Below are 12623 nucleotides of genomic sequence, written 5' to 3' on the forward strand. Positions count from 1 at the left end.
ACACGTCAGCCTTGTCCTGCCTGCAACCCTTTGTCTGATGACCTTCTCCAACATTGCTATTCCCACCTGACCAATAAAGAGTCTCCCTGAGTTTCAGAGGGAAGAGTGTGGGGTGAAATGTGGTGGGTAGTATGAAATTAGATCTTCAAAGCCAGTCAAAGAAATTCATATTTATGGTTTGGCAATAGCCAGAGTAACTTTATCGGGGGAAGAGTTGCTTTCAAACTATTCGATTCCTGCTATGTTTTCTTTGGTGAAGTATTTGCATCCTTGCTTGACCCAAGCCCAGGTGGCTGTTGGGGTAAGATTTCCAAACCCTCTGAATGCAGATATATCCTTCTGTGTCTGACTGGCGGGGTCATGTTTGGGGCATAGGTATCCACTCCCAGTCATTTTAAAGAAACCACTGTATTGGGGATCCAGGCTGAATATTGTGTCCAGCTATTCACCGTTCATATTTACTAACAATTTCTAATGAACCCCTGGTGATTGCCCTGCCTGTAGCCTTAGTTTGGGGATGTTATGGGCCAATGTATCAACTAGTTCTGTGCAAGGCCCTAGGTCTCTTCATTGCCATGTAGCCTAATGCAAATGTCTGTTTCATTGCCATGCAGTCTAATGTCTTATGTAAAATATATATTTCTCTCTCCCCCCAGAGACCTCAGGAGCAACCTCATCAGCACCATCATGCCTGGAGCCTTCCAAAGTTTATCTGATCTTCGGAAGCTGTAAGTGCTTATCAGCTCTGTTTTCATTATGTGAAGCTGTAAGTGCTTATCGGCTCTGTTTTCATTATGTGTGTCGTAAACAGTGATATTGCATAAAAAAACGGTTTTAGTTGCCACTGTTTCTCTATTTTTTTCGTAAGCAGCACACATAGTCATAACCTTTTATGATACAGGTCATACCATACCATATCTTCTCAGTTTTAGTGTCATCATAAAAGCCTGGCTGGCTCAGCTATATGTTGTGGATAACTGTGTTCAGTGTATATGCTGGGCTGTGCTAATCTCTGTGGGGCCTGGGATGACATGTCTGGTGCCCTGCTCTGCCGCCATGGAAACCTCAGGACCGCGCAGAGGCTCCTCACACATCATTGGATGTGACAGGGCAGCAGTTTGCAACCGCTTGTTGCTCACTCATTGTGTGTTTGGACCGTGAGGTCTGGTTACGTCGCGGTCGGCTCCGGTCCTCTGCCCTGCGCCGCATGACTCTTTTCCCCTCCCTGTACTGCTTGTGTTTTCCCTGCAAGGTCTGGGGCTTTTCAAAACAAACAGGGAGAGATAAACACACGCTCTCGGCTGGGTTGAGTCAGGGGGACAGTGGAACAAGGCCCTCTCTGACACTGTCCTTATACCATGCAGACACAGCATGCAGGGGCTACAGAGTGCTTTTGCTCCGTCTTTGGTGATAAGGCTTTACAGGAAGCTTCATGGTCTGTCGATAAGGAACATTCACAAGTCATTAGTGTTGCAAATCCTGCTGTGTTACACTCTGGCTAGCTGTATGAATGGAAATTGTGAAAGATAGGCCTACAGACCAAGATAGCCTCTTTGGATAATACTTTGTTATTGTAAACAAATGAAAATAAGAAGCAAAAGTCTATTGGCCAATGTGCTGGAGAAGGCAGTCTTTCCCAATGAAATCACAAAAACAACATGCAGTGTCAAGATAGCCCAGTCTGTACTTTCTAAACTATCTTGATAAACCTATAAGCTTAAGAAATTACCATTATTCACCGCTGTGCCCTCACTCTCTGTGTTATCTCTCCTAGTGACCTGTCCAACAACCGCATCGGCTGCTTGACTCCAGACATGTTCCAGGGACTCACCAACCTCACCAAACTGTAAGCAGGCTAAATTACTGTTCGTTAAGCATGTCACGTTGAACACATCCTAGTGTAGTATTGTGGGTACTGTACCTAGTACAGTGATTGTGATTGAGCATCTGTCTGTTTTCTGCTGTTAGGAACCTCTCTGGAAACATATTATCTACCTTGGACTCGGGGGTCTTTCAGGAGCTCCCCTCTCTTAAGCTAGTGTGAGTACAGTTCTCTGCTTTTAACAGTCATCACCTTTGTCCCTGTTTGCTCCAGACAGATGTTTGTATAAACTTAGTAAACAATATGAAAGAAATCTAGGCAATCCGATCACATTATTCTCCCTATAGGCTTAATTCAAGCAATGGATAGCCATTTGTCACATCTGACATGTTGATCCTAGAATGTACCACCAGAGAATACTGTAGATATTAACTGATGGGCAACATCAGAGGGCATCAGTGCCATTAGAGGGAAAGTGCACCCGCTCCTCAGTGTAATCTCCCATGGTGAATGGTATTGTAAAACACCCAGCTTTTTCTCACCAGGAACTTCAACTCTGACTTCCTGTCATGTGACTGTGGGCTGCGCTGGGTGCCTGGTTACTTTCACACCAGTGCAGTGCGGCTGGGGGACGAGACCGTCTGTGCCTATCCCAAGAGCCTCCATGGAAAGCCTCTGCGTGGACTGAGGGAAAGTCAGCTGAGCTGTGGTGAGTGTCTCACAGGAAATGTAATGCATATGAATGAGGTGGTTCGCCACTATCCCCCCTCAAATAGTATGAAAACTTGAGTATGTGAATGACAGAGTCATTGTTTTCTCATCATGATATTGTTTGTAGATGTCCCAAATCTATTAGGTAGGTGTACAGTATGTGAAAAATAAGAAGCTGTGAGTGACAATTAAATAAAAAAAGCAAAATACCATTGTTTTGATATCTCCAATGGTCTGCTGTCTATAATATTCCTACAGGAAAATCTAGTTCCCTTTCATCTTCTACTCAGTGGGTTTTATTTCCTCTTCTACTCAGTGGGTTGTATTTCCTCTTCTACTCAGTGGGTTTATTTCCTCTTCTGCTCAGTGGGTTGTATTTCCCCTTCTACTCAGTGGGATGTATTTCCTCTTCTACTCAGTGGGTTGTAATACCTCTTCTACTCAGTGGGTTTATTTCCTCTTCTACTCAGTGGGTTGTATTTCCTCTTCTACTCAGTGGGTTGTATTTCTTCTTCTACTCAGTGGGTTGTATTTCCTCTTCTACTCAGTGGGTTGTATTTCCTCTTCTGCTCAGTGGGTTGTATTTCCTCTTCTACTCAGTGGGTTTATTTCCTCTTCTACTCAGTGGGTTGTATTTCCTCTTCTACTCAGTGGGTGTATTTCCTCTTCTACTCAGTGGGTTGTATTTCCTCTGCTACTCAGTGGGTTGTATTTCCTCTTCTACTCAGTGGGTTTATTTCCTCTTCTACTCAGTGGGTTGTATTTCCTCTTCTACTCAGTGGGTTGTATTTCCTCTTCTACTCAGTGGGTTGTATTTCCTCTTCTACTCAGTGGGTTGTATTTCCTCTTCTACTCAATGGGTTTATTTCCTCTTCTACTCAGTGGGTTGTATTTCCTCTTCTACTCAGTGGGTTGTATTTCCTCTTCTACTCAGTGGGTTGTATTTCCTCTTCTACTCAGTGGGTTTATTTCCTCTTCCACTCAGTGGGTTGTATTTCCTCTTCCACTCAGTGGGATGTATTTCCTCTTCTACTCAATGGGTTTATTTCCACTTCTACTCAGTGGGTTTATTTCCTCTTCTACTCAGTGGGTGTATTTCCTCTTCTACTCAGTGGGTTGTATTTCCTCTTCTACTCAGTGGGTTGTATTTCCTCTTCCACTCAGTGGGATGTATTTCCTTTTCTACTCAGTGGGTTGTATTTCCTCTTCTACTCAGTGGGTTGTATTTCCCCTTCTACTCAGTAGGTGTATTTCCTCTTCCATTCAGTGGGTTTATTTCCTCTTCTACTCAGTGGGTTTATTTCCTCTTCTACTCAGTGGATTTATTTCCTCTTCTACTCAGTGGGTTGTATTTCCTCTTCTACTCAGTGGGTTTATTTCCTCTTCTACTCAGTGGGTTGTATTTCCTCTTCTACTCAGTGGGTTGTATTTCCTCTTCTACTCAGTGGGTTGTATTTCCTCTTCCACTCAGTGGGATGTATTTCCTTTTCTACTCAGTGGGTTGTATTTCCTCTTCTACTCAGTGGGTTGTATTTCCCCTTCTACTCAGTGGGTGTATTTCCTCTTCCACTCAGTGGGTTTATTTCCTCTTCTACTCAGTGGGTTTATTTCCTCTTCTACTCAGTGGATTTATTTCCTCTTCTACTCAGTGGGTTGTATTTCCTCTTCTACTCAGTGGGTTTATTTCCTCTTCTACTCAGTGGGTTGTATTTCCTCTTCTACTCAGTGGGTTGTATTTCCTCTTCTACTCAGTGGGTTGTATTTCCTCTTCCACTCAGTGGGATGTATTTCCTTTTCTACTCAGTGGGTTGTATTTCCCCTTCTACTCAGTGGGTGTATTTCCTCTTCCACTCAGTGGGTTTATTTCCTCTTCTACTCAGTGGGTTTATTTCCTCTTCTACTCAGTGGATTTATTTCCTCTTCTACTCAGTGGGTTGTATTTCCTCTTCTACTCAGTGGGTTTATTTCCTCTTCTACTCAGTGGGTTGTATTTCCTCTTCTACTCAGTGGGTTGTATTTCCTCTTCCACTCAGTGGGTTGTATTTCCTCTTCCACTCAGTGGGATGTATTTCCTCTTCTACTCAGTGGGTTTATTTCCTCTTCTACTCGGTGGGATGTATTTCCTCTTCTACTCAGTGGGTTGTATTTCCTCTTCTACTCAGTGGATTTATTTCCTCTTCTACTCAGTGGGTTGTATTTCCTCTTCTACTCAGTGGGTTTATTTCCTCTTCTACTCAGTGGGTTGTATTTCCTCTTCTACTCAGTGGGTTGTATTTCCTCTTCTACTCAGTGGGTTGTATTTCCTCTTCCACTCAGTGGGATGTATTTCCTTTTCTACTCAGTGGGTTGTATTTCCTCTTCTACTCAGTGGGTTGTATTTCCCCTTCTACTCAGTGGGTGTATTTCCTCTTCCACTCAGTGGGTTTATTTCCTCTTCTACTCAGTGGGTTTATTTCCTCTTCTACTCAGTGGATTTATTTCCTCTTCTACTCAGTGGGTTGTATTTCCTCTTCTACTCAGTGGGTTTATTTCCTCTTCTACTCAGTGGGTTGTATTTCCTCTTCTACTCAGTGGGTTGTATTTCCTCTTCCACTCAGTGGGTTGTATTTCCTCTTCCACTCAGTGGGATGTATTTCCTCTTCTACTCAGTGGGTTTATTTCCTCTTCTACTCGGTGGGATGTATTTCCTCTTCTACTCAGTGGGTTGTATTTCCTCTTCTACTCAGTGGATTTATTTCCTCTTCTACTCAGTGGGTTGTATTTCCTCTTCTACTCAGTGGGTTTATTTCCTCTTCTACTCAGTGGGTTGTATTTCCTCTTCTACTCAGTGGGTTGTATTTCCTCTTCTACTCAGTGGGTTGTATTTCCTCTTCTACTCAGTGGGTTGTATTTCCTCTTCTACTCAGTGGGTTTATTTCCTCTTCCACTCAGTGGGTTGTATTTCCTCTTCCACTCAGTGGGATGTATTTCCTCTTCTACTCAGTGGGTTTATTTCCTCTTCTACTCGGTGGGATGTATTTCCTCTTCTACTCAGTGGGTTGTATTTCCTCTTCTACTCAGTGGGTTGTATTTCCTCTTCTACTCAGTGGGTTTATTTTCTCTTCTACTCAGTGGGTGTATTTCCTCTTCTACTCAGTGGGTTGTATTTCATCTTCTACTCAGTGGGTTTATTTCCTCTTCTACTCAGTGGGTTGTATTTCCTCTTCTACTCAGTGCGTTTATTTCCTACTCTACTCAGTGGGTTGTATTTCCTCTTCTACTCAATGGGTTTATTTCCACTTCTACTCAGTGGGTTTATTTCCTCTTCTACTCAGTGGGTTTATTTCCTCTTCTACTCAGTGGGTTGTATTTCCTCTTCTACTCAGTGGGTTGTATTTCCTCTTCCACTCAGTGGGATGTATTTCCTTTTCTACTCAGTGGGTTGTATTTCCTCTTCTACTCAGTGGGTTGTATTTCCCCTTCTACTCAGTGGGTGTATTTCCTCTTCCACTCAGTGGGTTGTATTTCCTCTTCCACTCAGTGGGTTTATTTCCTCTTCTACTCAGTGGGTTGTATTTCCTCTTCTACTCAGTGGGTTGTATTTCCTCTTCTACTCAGTGGGTTGTATTTCCTCTTCCACTCAGTGGGATGTATTTCCTTTTCTACTCAGTGGGTTGTATTTCCTCTTCTACTCAGTGGGTTGTATTTCCCCTTCTACTCAGTGGGTGTATTTCCTCTTCCACTCAGTGGGTTTATTTCCTCTTCTACTCAGTGGGTTTATTTCCTCTTCTACTCAGTGGATTTATTTCCTCTTCTACTCAGTGGGTTGTATTTCCTCTTCTACTCAGTGGGTTTATTTCCTCTTCTACTCAGTGGGTTGTATTTCCTCTTCTACTCAGTGGGTTGTATTTCCTCTTCTACTCAGTGGGTTGTATTTCCTCTTCCACTCAGTGGGATGTATTTCCTTTTCTACTCAGTGGGTTGTATTTCCTCTTCTACTCAGTGGGTTGTATTTCCCCTTCTACTCAGTGGGTGTATTTCCTCTTCCACTCAGTGGGTTTATTTCCTCTTCTACTCAGTGGGTTTATTTCCTCTTCTACTCAGTGGATTTATTTCCTCTTCTACTCAGTGGGTTGTATTTCCTCTTCTACTCAGTGGGTTTATTTCCTCTTCTACTCAGTGGGTTGTATTTCCTCTTCTACTCAGTGGGTTGTATTTCCTCTTCCACTCAGTGGGTTGTATTTCCTCTTCCACTCAGTGGGATGTATTTCCTCTTCTACTCAGTGGGTTTATTTCCTCTTCTACTCGGTGGGATGTATTTCCTCTTCTACTCAGTGGGTTGTATTTCCTCTTCTACTCAGTGGATTTATTTCCTCTTCTACTCAGTGGGTTGTATTTCCTCTTCTACTCAGTGGGTTTATTTCCTCTTCTACTCAGTGGGTTGTATTTCCTCTTCTACTCAGTGGGTTGTATTTCCTCTTCTACTCAGTGGGTTGTATTTCCTCTTCTACTCAGTGGGTTGTATTTCCTCTTCTACTCAGTGGGTTTATTTCCTCTTCCACTCAGTGGGTTGTATTTCCTCTTCCACTCAGTGGGATGTATTTCCTCTTCTACTCAGTGGGTTGTATTTCCTCTTCTACTCAGTGGGTTGTATTTCCTCTTCTACTCAGTGGGTTTATTTTCTCTTCTACTCAGTGGGTGTATTTCCTCTTCTACTCAGTGGGTTGTATTTCATCTTCTACTCAGTGGGTTTATTTCCTCTTCTACTCAGTGGGTTGTATTTCCTCTTCTACTCAGTGGGTTTATTTCCTACTCTACTCAGTGGGTTGTATTTCCTCTTCTACTCAATGGGTTTATTTCCACTTCTACTCAGTGGGTTTATTTCCTCTTCTACTCAGTGGGTTTATTTCCTCTTCTACTCAGTGGGTTGTATTTCCTCTTCTACTCAGTGGGTTGTATTTCCTCTTCCACTCAGTGGGATGTATTTCCTTTTCTACTCAGTGGGTTGTATTTCCTCTTCTACTCAGTGGGTTGTATTTCCCCTTCTACTCAGTGGGTGTATTTCCTCTTCCACTCAGTGGGTTGTATTTCCTCTTCCACTCAGTGGGATGTATTTCCTCTTCTACTCAGTGGGTTTATTTCCTCTTCTACTCAGTGGGTTGTATTTCCTCTTCTACTCAGTGGGTTTATTTCCTCTTCTACTCAGTGGGTTTATTTCCTCTTCTACTCAGTGGGTGTATTTCCTCTTCTACTCAGTGGGTTTATTTCCTCTTCTACTCAGTGGGTTTATTTCCTCTTCCACTCAGTGGGTTTATTTCCTCTTCTACTCAGTGGGTTTATTTCCTCTTCTACTCAGTGGGTTTATTTCCTCTTCTACTCAGTGGATTTATTTTCTCTACTCAGTGGGTTGTATTTCCTCTTCTACTCAGTTGGTTGTATTTCCTCTTCTACTCAGTGGGTTGTATTTCCTCTTCCACTCAGTGGGTTGTATTTCCAAGTGCATGTGCCTGTGTTGACAACTCCTCTGCGGTCTGCCTTTATGAACTGGGGCTGTCTGCGTCCAATATTCCTAAAAAAACGGACTCATAATGCCTTCCTCATAAGCATTAAGCTGAGGTTGAGTAATGAGAGAGCAGCAGAAATAACCAGAGTGATTTGTTATGGTCTCATCTGCCTCCCCTTCCCCTGACTGTGCTGTGTTACTTTCCTCACTCAGATGGGCCTCTGGAGCTGCACACCCTGTCTCTCCTGCCGTCCCAGCGCCAGGTGGTCTTCAAGGGGGACCGAATGCCCTTCCACTGCACTGCTGCCCTGGTGGACAAAATCACTGTGATGCACTGGCGGCACAATGGCCAGCTGGTGACCTCTGACCCTGGACAGGGCGTCAGTCTGGAGGCCAGCGTTGTGCATGACTGCACCTTCATCACCAGGTAACAGTACAGTACTGAGGGGTCCGCTCCCAGCACTCAACTTTTTCAGTTTATTGCCATCCTCAGTTGTTTTATTTTCACTTATTTATTATAAAGGTTTAAGTGAAATATGACACTGTTTGCTTAGTTTTTGCTGACAGGACATGCGGTTTAGTGTATGTATATGTGGTGATGGCAGTGAATGATGTGCTGTCTCCTCGGTGCAGTGAGCTCATCCTGTCCAACGTGCATGTGGAGGCCAGTGGTGAGTGGGAGTGTGTGGTGGCCACTGGGCGAGGCAACACTTCCCGCAGTGTGGAGATAGTGGTGCTGGAGAACAGTGCCTCCTTCTGTCCGGAGGAGAGAGTCACTAACAACCGGGGGGAGTTCAAGTAAGGAAGAAAACAATAATTCCCTTCTCCAGAAACAAAATCCACAATAAAAACAGACTTTCTGATTAAACATGCTTCCTCATTATTTCTGGGTGTTGTTCCTAGGTGGCAGAAGACCCTGGCAGGTATCACCTCCTACCAGTACTGTCTGCAGCTACACTACCCCTCCCTGTCCATGGGGGGTGGTGTGGTGCAGAAGCAGGCATCACGCTACTGTGACCGCTCAGGGAGCTGGGAGGAGGGAGACTATGACAACTGTCTCTACACTAACGACATCACACGGGTCCTACACACCTTCATCCTGGTCAGTGCCAGAGGCTGTGCTTGGGCTGTCCCAAATTAATTTTGTCCAGTACATATAAAATCAAAGTATGATGCATGTCTTATGGTAGTAATATGTAAATAGCCTGAAAGGTAAATGTGTAAAAGTAACAAAACATATGAGTTATGTTTTGTTACTAAACAAATAATGATACTCTCGCTCCCTCTTTTTCCAGATGCCCATCAATGCCTCTAATGCGGCCACTCTGGCACATCAGGTGCGTACCTACACTGTGGAGGCATCCGGTTTCACTGACACCATGGACGTGATGTACGTGGCCCAGATGATGGAGAAATTCATGGGATATATCCGACCACTGCGAGAGGTAGGGCGATGAGATCTCTATACCCTCAATGCATGTCTTTGTGGTTTTATGTTGTGTCTTTTGACTTGATTCCCTTGTTTCTTTCTGCCCCCTGTTTTTATGTGAATGCCTGTTTTTATGTGAATGCCTGTTTTTATGTGAATGCCTGTTTTTATGTGAATGCCTGTTTTTGTATGCGTCTGACTCTGTCCTCATGTCTTTACATGTGTATGTATGTGTCAGCTGTCAGAGATGCTGGTGGACATGGGCAGTAACCTGATGCAGGTGGATGATCAGATCCTAGCCGTTGCCCAGAGAGAGAAGAGAGCCTGCAGCTCCATAGTCCACTCTCTGGAGACCCTGGCCTGGCCCCAGCTACACAGCCATGCCCAGGATCTCTCCATGGTACTGTCAAAGTTGAGCATGTTTTTATGTACTAGAATTTTGATTTATTAAAGGTTGAATTATAATCAAAGTTGTTTTTTCCCCACAAAGATCTCCAGGAACATTGTGATGGAGGCCCACCTTATCCGTCCGGCCCACTTCACTGGCATGAGCTGCACAGCCTACCAACGCCGGGAGACCTTGTTAGGCAACCTGGGCATGGAGGGGGCAGAGCCCACCCACGAACAGCAGCTCCGCTTCCGCTGCACCACTGGCACCCACAACACCTCCCTAAACAACTTCCCCATGAAGGTGAGCATTGTCTCCGTCTCCCTCACCCAGACCTGAACCTAACCTCACCCACTAACAGGACTGTGGTTGTGTGTCTGTGGTACAATGGCAGACAGTGCATACGGTTGTCATTAGAGGGAGCACACCTTTGTTCGTGACCTACTGGAGATGGCGTGGAACCGCATTTAGCACAGTCATTTACAACAGCTGACATGAAAGAGGGAGAAAATTCTAAGGTTTTAGATTTTGTAATTTAGTGTTTTAACTTTCTGTCTCCTATTCCATTGAGATAATATGGCCAAATATATTTGGAAGTAGGAAAGTAAAGGATCTCCCTCCCTCCCTTCTTCTAGAATGCTGTAGCCTTGGCCTCTGTGGTTCTTCCTGCCTCTCTGTTCCCCCCGGACGCCCCGTCAGACTGTAAGCTCCAGTTTGTGGCGTTCCGTACAGGGAGGTTCTTCCCTTTCTCTGGGAACTCCAACGGTCCTGGAGAGCACGTCCGCAGACACAGTATCAACAGCCCAGTGGTCTACGTAGGCCTGGGTGAGGGAACTGGCTGTTTGGAGCAGTTATTATACTATTATTACACAATTCATCTCATTCACAGAGACGGGTCAAAACATGTCCATTTTTTTATAATAAAAAAATTGCTGGTAATGGTTATCTCCTCCTTTGTTTGGCAGACGGGTGCAGTTTGTGGAACCACTCGGAGGCTATCCTGGTGTCCCTGCGCCACTTGACCCCGGGCAGCGAGCCGGTGGCGGCCCACTGGAGCTTACAGGCACTGCTGCAGAAGCAGGGGGGGTGGAGCCAGGAGGGCTGCCAACTGGCCCACACTGACTCTGCCACCTCCACCCTGCGCTGCTCTGTGCTCAGCAACTACGCTGTGCTGCAGGTAGGGCATCCTGGGATCACTCACTCTCAGATGTACATGGTGGATGTAATGTAATGATGACTGCACTGGATGAATGTTCTCTTCTCACGATCTCAGGATTTTATACCAAGCCCCACAGCGTGGTCGTTGCATTAGTATTTTTATTTTTTTCCTAGGATGTTCCTGACTTCCCCCACTCCCCACCCATGTTAGTGAGGGTGCTCCACCCTGTGGTTTACACCTGTACTGCAATCCTCCTCCTCTGCCTCTTCACCGTCATCATCACACACATACTACACTACAGGTACTGTGTGTCTGCGCGTGCATGCGTTATTATCTGACATAACCCACTGTCTTTTCTTCTCTGCTAATGTTCAGTTTTGTTTTCCTCCTGTAGTTCTATAAATATATCCAGAAAGAGCTGGCACACGTTACTCAATACCTGCTTCCACATCGCTATGGCCACAGCTGTCTACGCAGGAGGTATCACCCTGACCAGCTACCCAATGGTGTGCCAGGCAGTAAGTACCTCTCCTCTCAGACCCAGCTTATGCTCTCTACGTGTGGTGTGTGACGGCTGACCCGGTGTGATTTGTGTCAGGTGGGCATCGCTCTACACTACTCCTCCTTGTCTACTCTGCTGTGGATCGGTGTCAGCGCCAGAGTCCTCTACAAAGAGGCTGTCTGGAGGATGCCACGGCAACCAGAGGGAGAGTCTACTGTTCCACCTACTCAGCGGCCTATGCTCAGGTCAGTGATGCCATCAGGGTGAGACAGAGTCGACTTTTATATGAGAAGGTTGTGAGTCATTGTCAAACAGGTCTATGGTTGAATTGGGAGCTCATTGTGGTGCGGTATTTTAAATGACTGTATTCATGTGAACAGACACCAAAACTGTGTCATATCAAAGACCACCATTGTGTTTAGAAGCAAGGCTCTTCTGTTTTAGAAAACCTTGGAGGGAAAAACAGTAGACTAATGCTAAGCCACAAAAGAGCGGTAGAGACAGATGCAGAGAGCTGAGCCCAGAGCGGGGGAGGGGAGGAATATACGAGCGAGGGATAACAGAGGTTGAGGAGAATGTTGTAAATCTGGCCAGGGTGATGGAGGGGGCGTACTGTCCCCTCATTACTGCGCCACTCCCCTCCTCCCCATGTTCCGTTCTGCCCTAGTGCTCCCTGGCTGGGATCATGCACTGTACTGCTGACCTCTCTGACTTTCCCAAACCCCTTTGTCGACCACCACCGCATGTGGTCAGCCCTCCAATGACACCTGGCCCTTTGATAAATCACAACCCCGCTGCAGCCTACTGCCCATTGTTACACTGTATCAGCTAGCTGCCCAACAGCTCAGTTCAGCTCAGGAGATCACAGACAGCTAGCCTAGGGATCACCACAGCTGTGTGAAGTGTATGCTTGCTGAAAGAAAAAACAAAGGAGCAAAGACCCTAAATATCATATAGAATACACAGAAACTATTTGTCATACAGTGCTTGGGTTTTGGTTGTTGTTTCCAATATTATAGACTTGTATCTCTCACATGATACTTCACTCCTAAATAAGTTCACTGTTATTCACTGTTACTTCCTTTTTCATACACATTTCTTTGATCCATCTAATTTGTGTTTTTCCTGAA

The 12623-nt window shown here is 45.1% G+C and overlaps 1 protein-coding gene across 2 annotated transcripts in view; it reads left to right on the forward strand.

Moving 5' to 3' along the window:
* The window catches only part of LOC106585607 (adhesion G protein-coupled receptor A2), a 68358-nt gene that overhangs the window by 50369 nt on the left and 5366 nt on the right, over nt 1-12623 (forward strand). For both annotated transcript variants that reach the window (XM_014172011.2, XM_045706773.1), the window contains exons 4-18: nt 657-728; nt 1775-1846; nt 1969-2040; nt 2368-2531; nt 8229-8442; nt 8649-8813; nt 8919-9117; nt 9311-9460; nt 9683-9844; nt 9935-10135; nt 10468-10657; nt 10798-11009; nt 11165-11292; nt 11386-11509; nt 11590-11738. In XM_014172011.2, the coding sequence (XP_014027486.2) occupies nt 657-728; nt 1775-1846; nt 1969-2040; nt 2368-2531; nt 8229-8442; nt 8649-8813; nt 8919-9117; nt 9311-9460; nt 9683-9844; nt 9935-10135; nt 10468-10657; nt 10798-11009; nt 11165-11292; nt 11386-11509; nt 11590-11738 (2274 nt within the window). The remainder of the gene's footprint in view (nt 1-656; nt 729-1774; nt 1847-1968; nt 2041-2367; nt 2532-8228; nt 8443-8648; nt 8814-8918; nt 9118-9310; nt 9461-9682; nt 9845-9934; nt 10136-10467; nt 10658-10797; nt 11010-11164; nt 11293-11385; nt 11510-11589; nt 11739-12623) is intronic.

The sequence above is a fragment of the Salmo salar genome, chromosome ssa24 (genome assembly GCF_905237065.1).
Source record: "Salmo salar chromosome ssa24, Ssal_v3.1, whole genome shotgun sequence".
In the NCBI taxonomy this organism is placed as follows: Eukaryota; Metazoa; Chordata; class Actinopteri; order Salmoniformes; family Salmonidae; genus Salmo; species Salmo salar.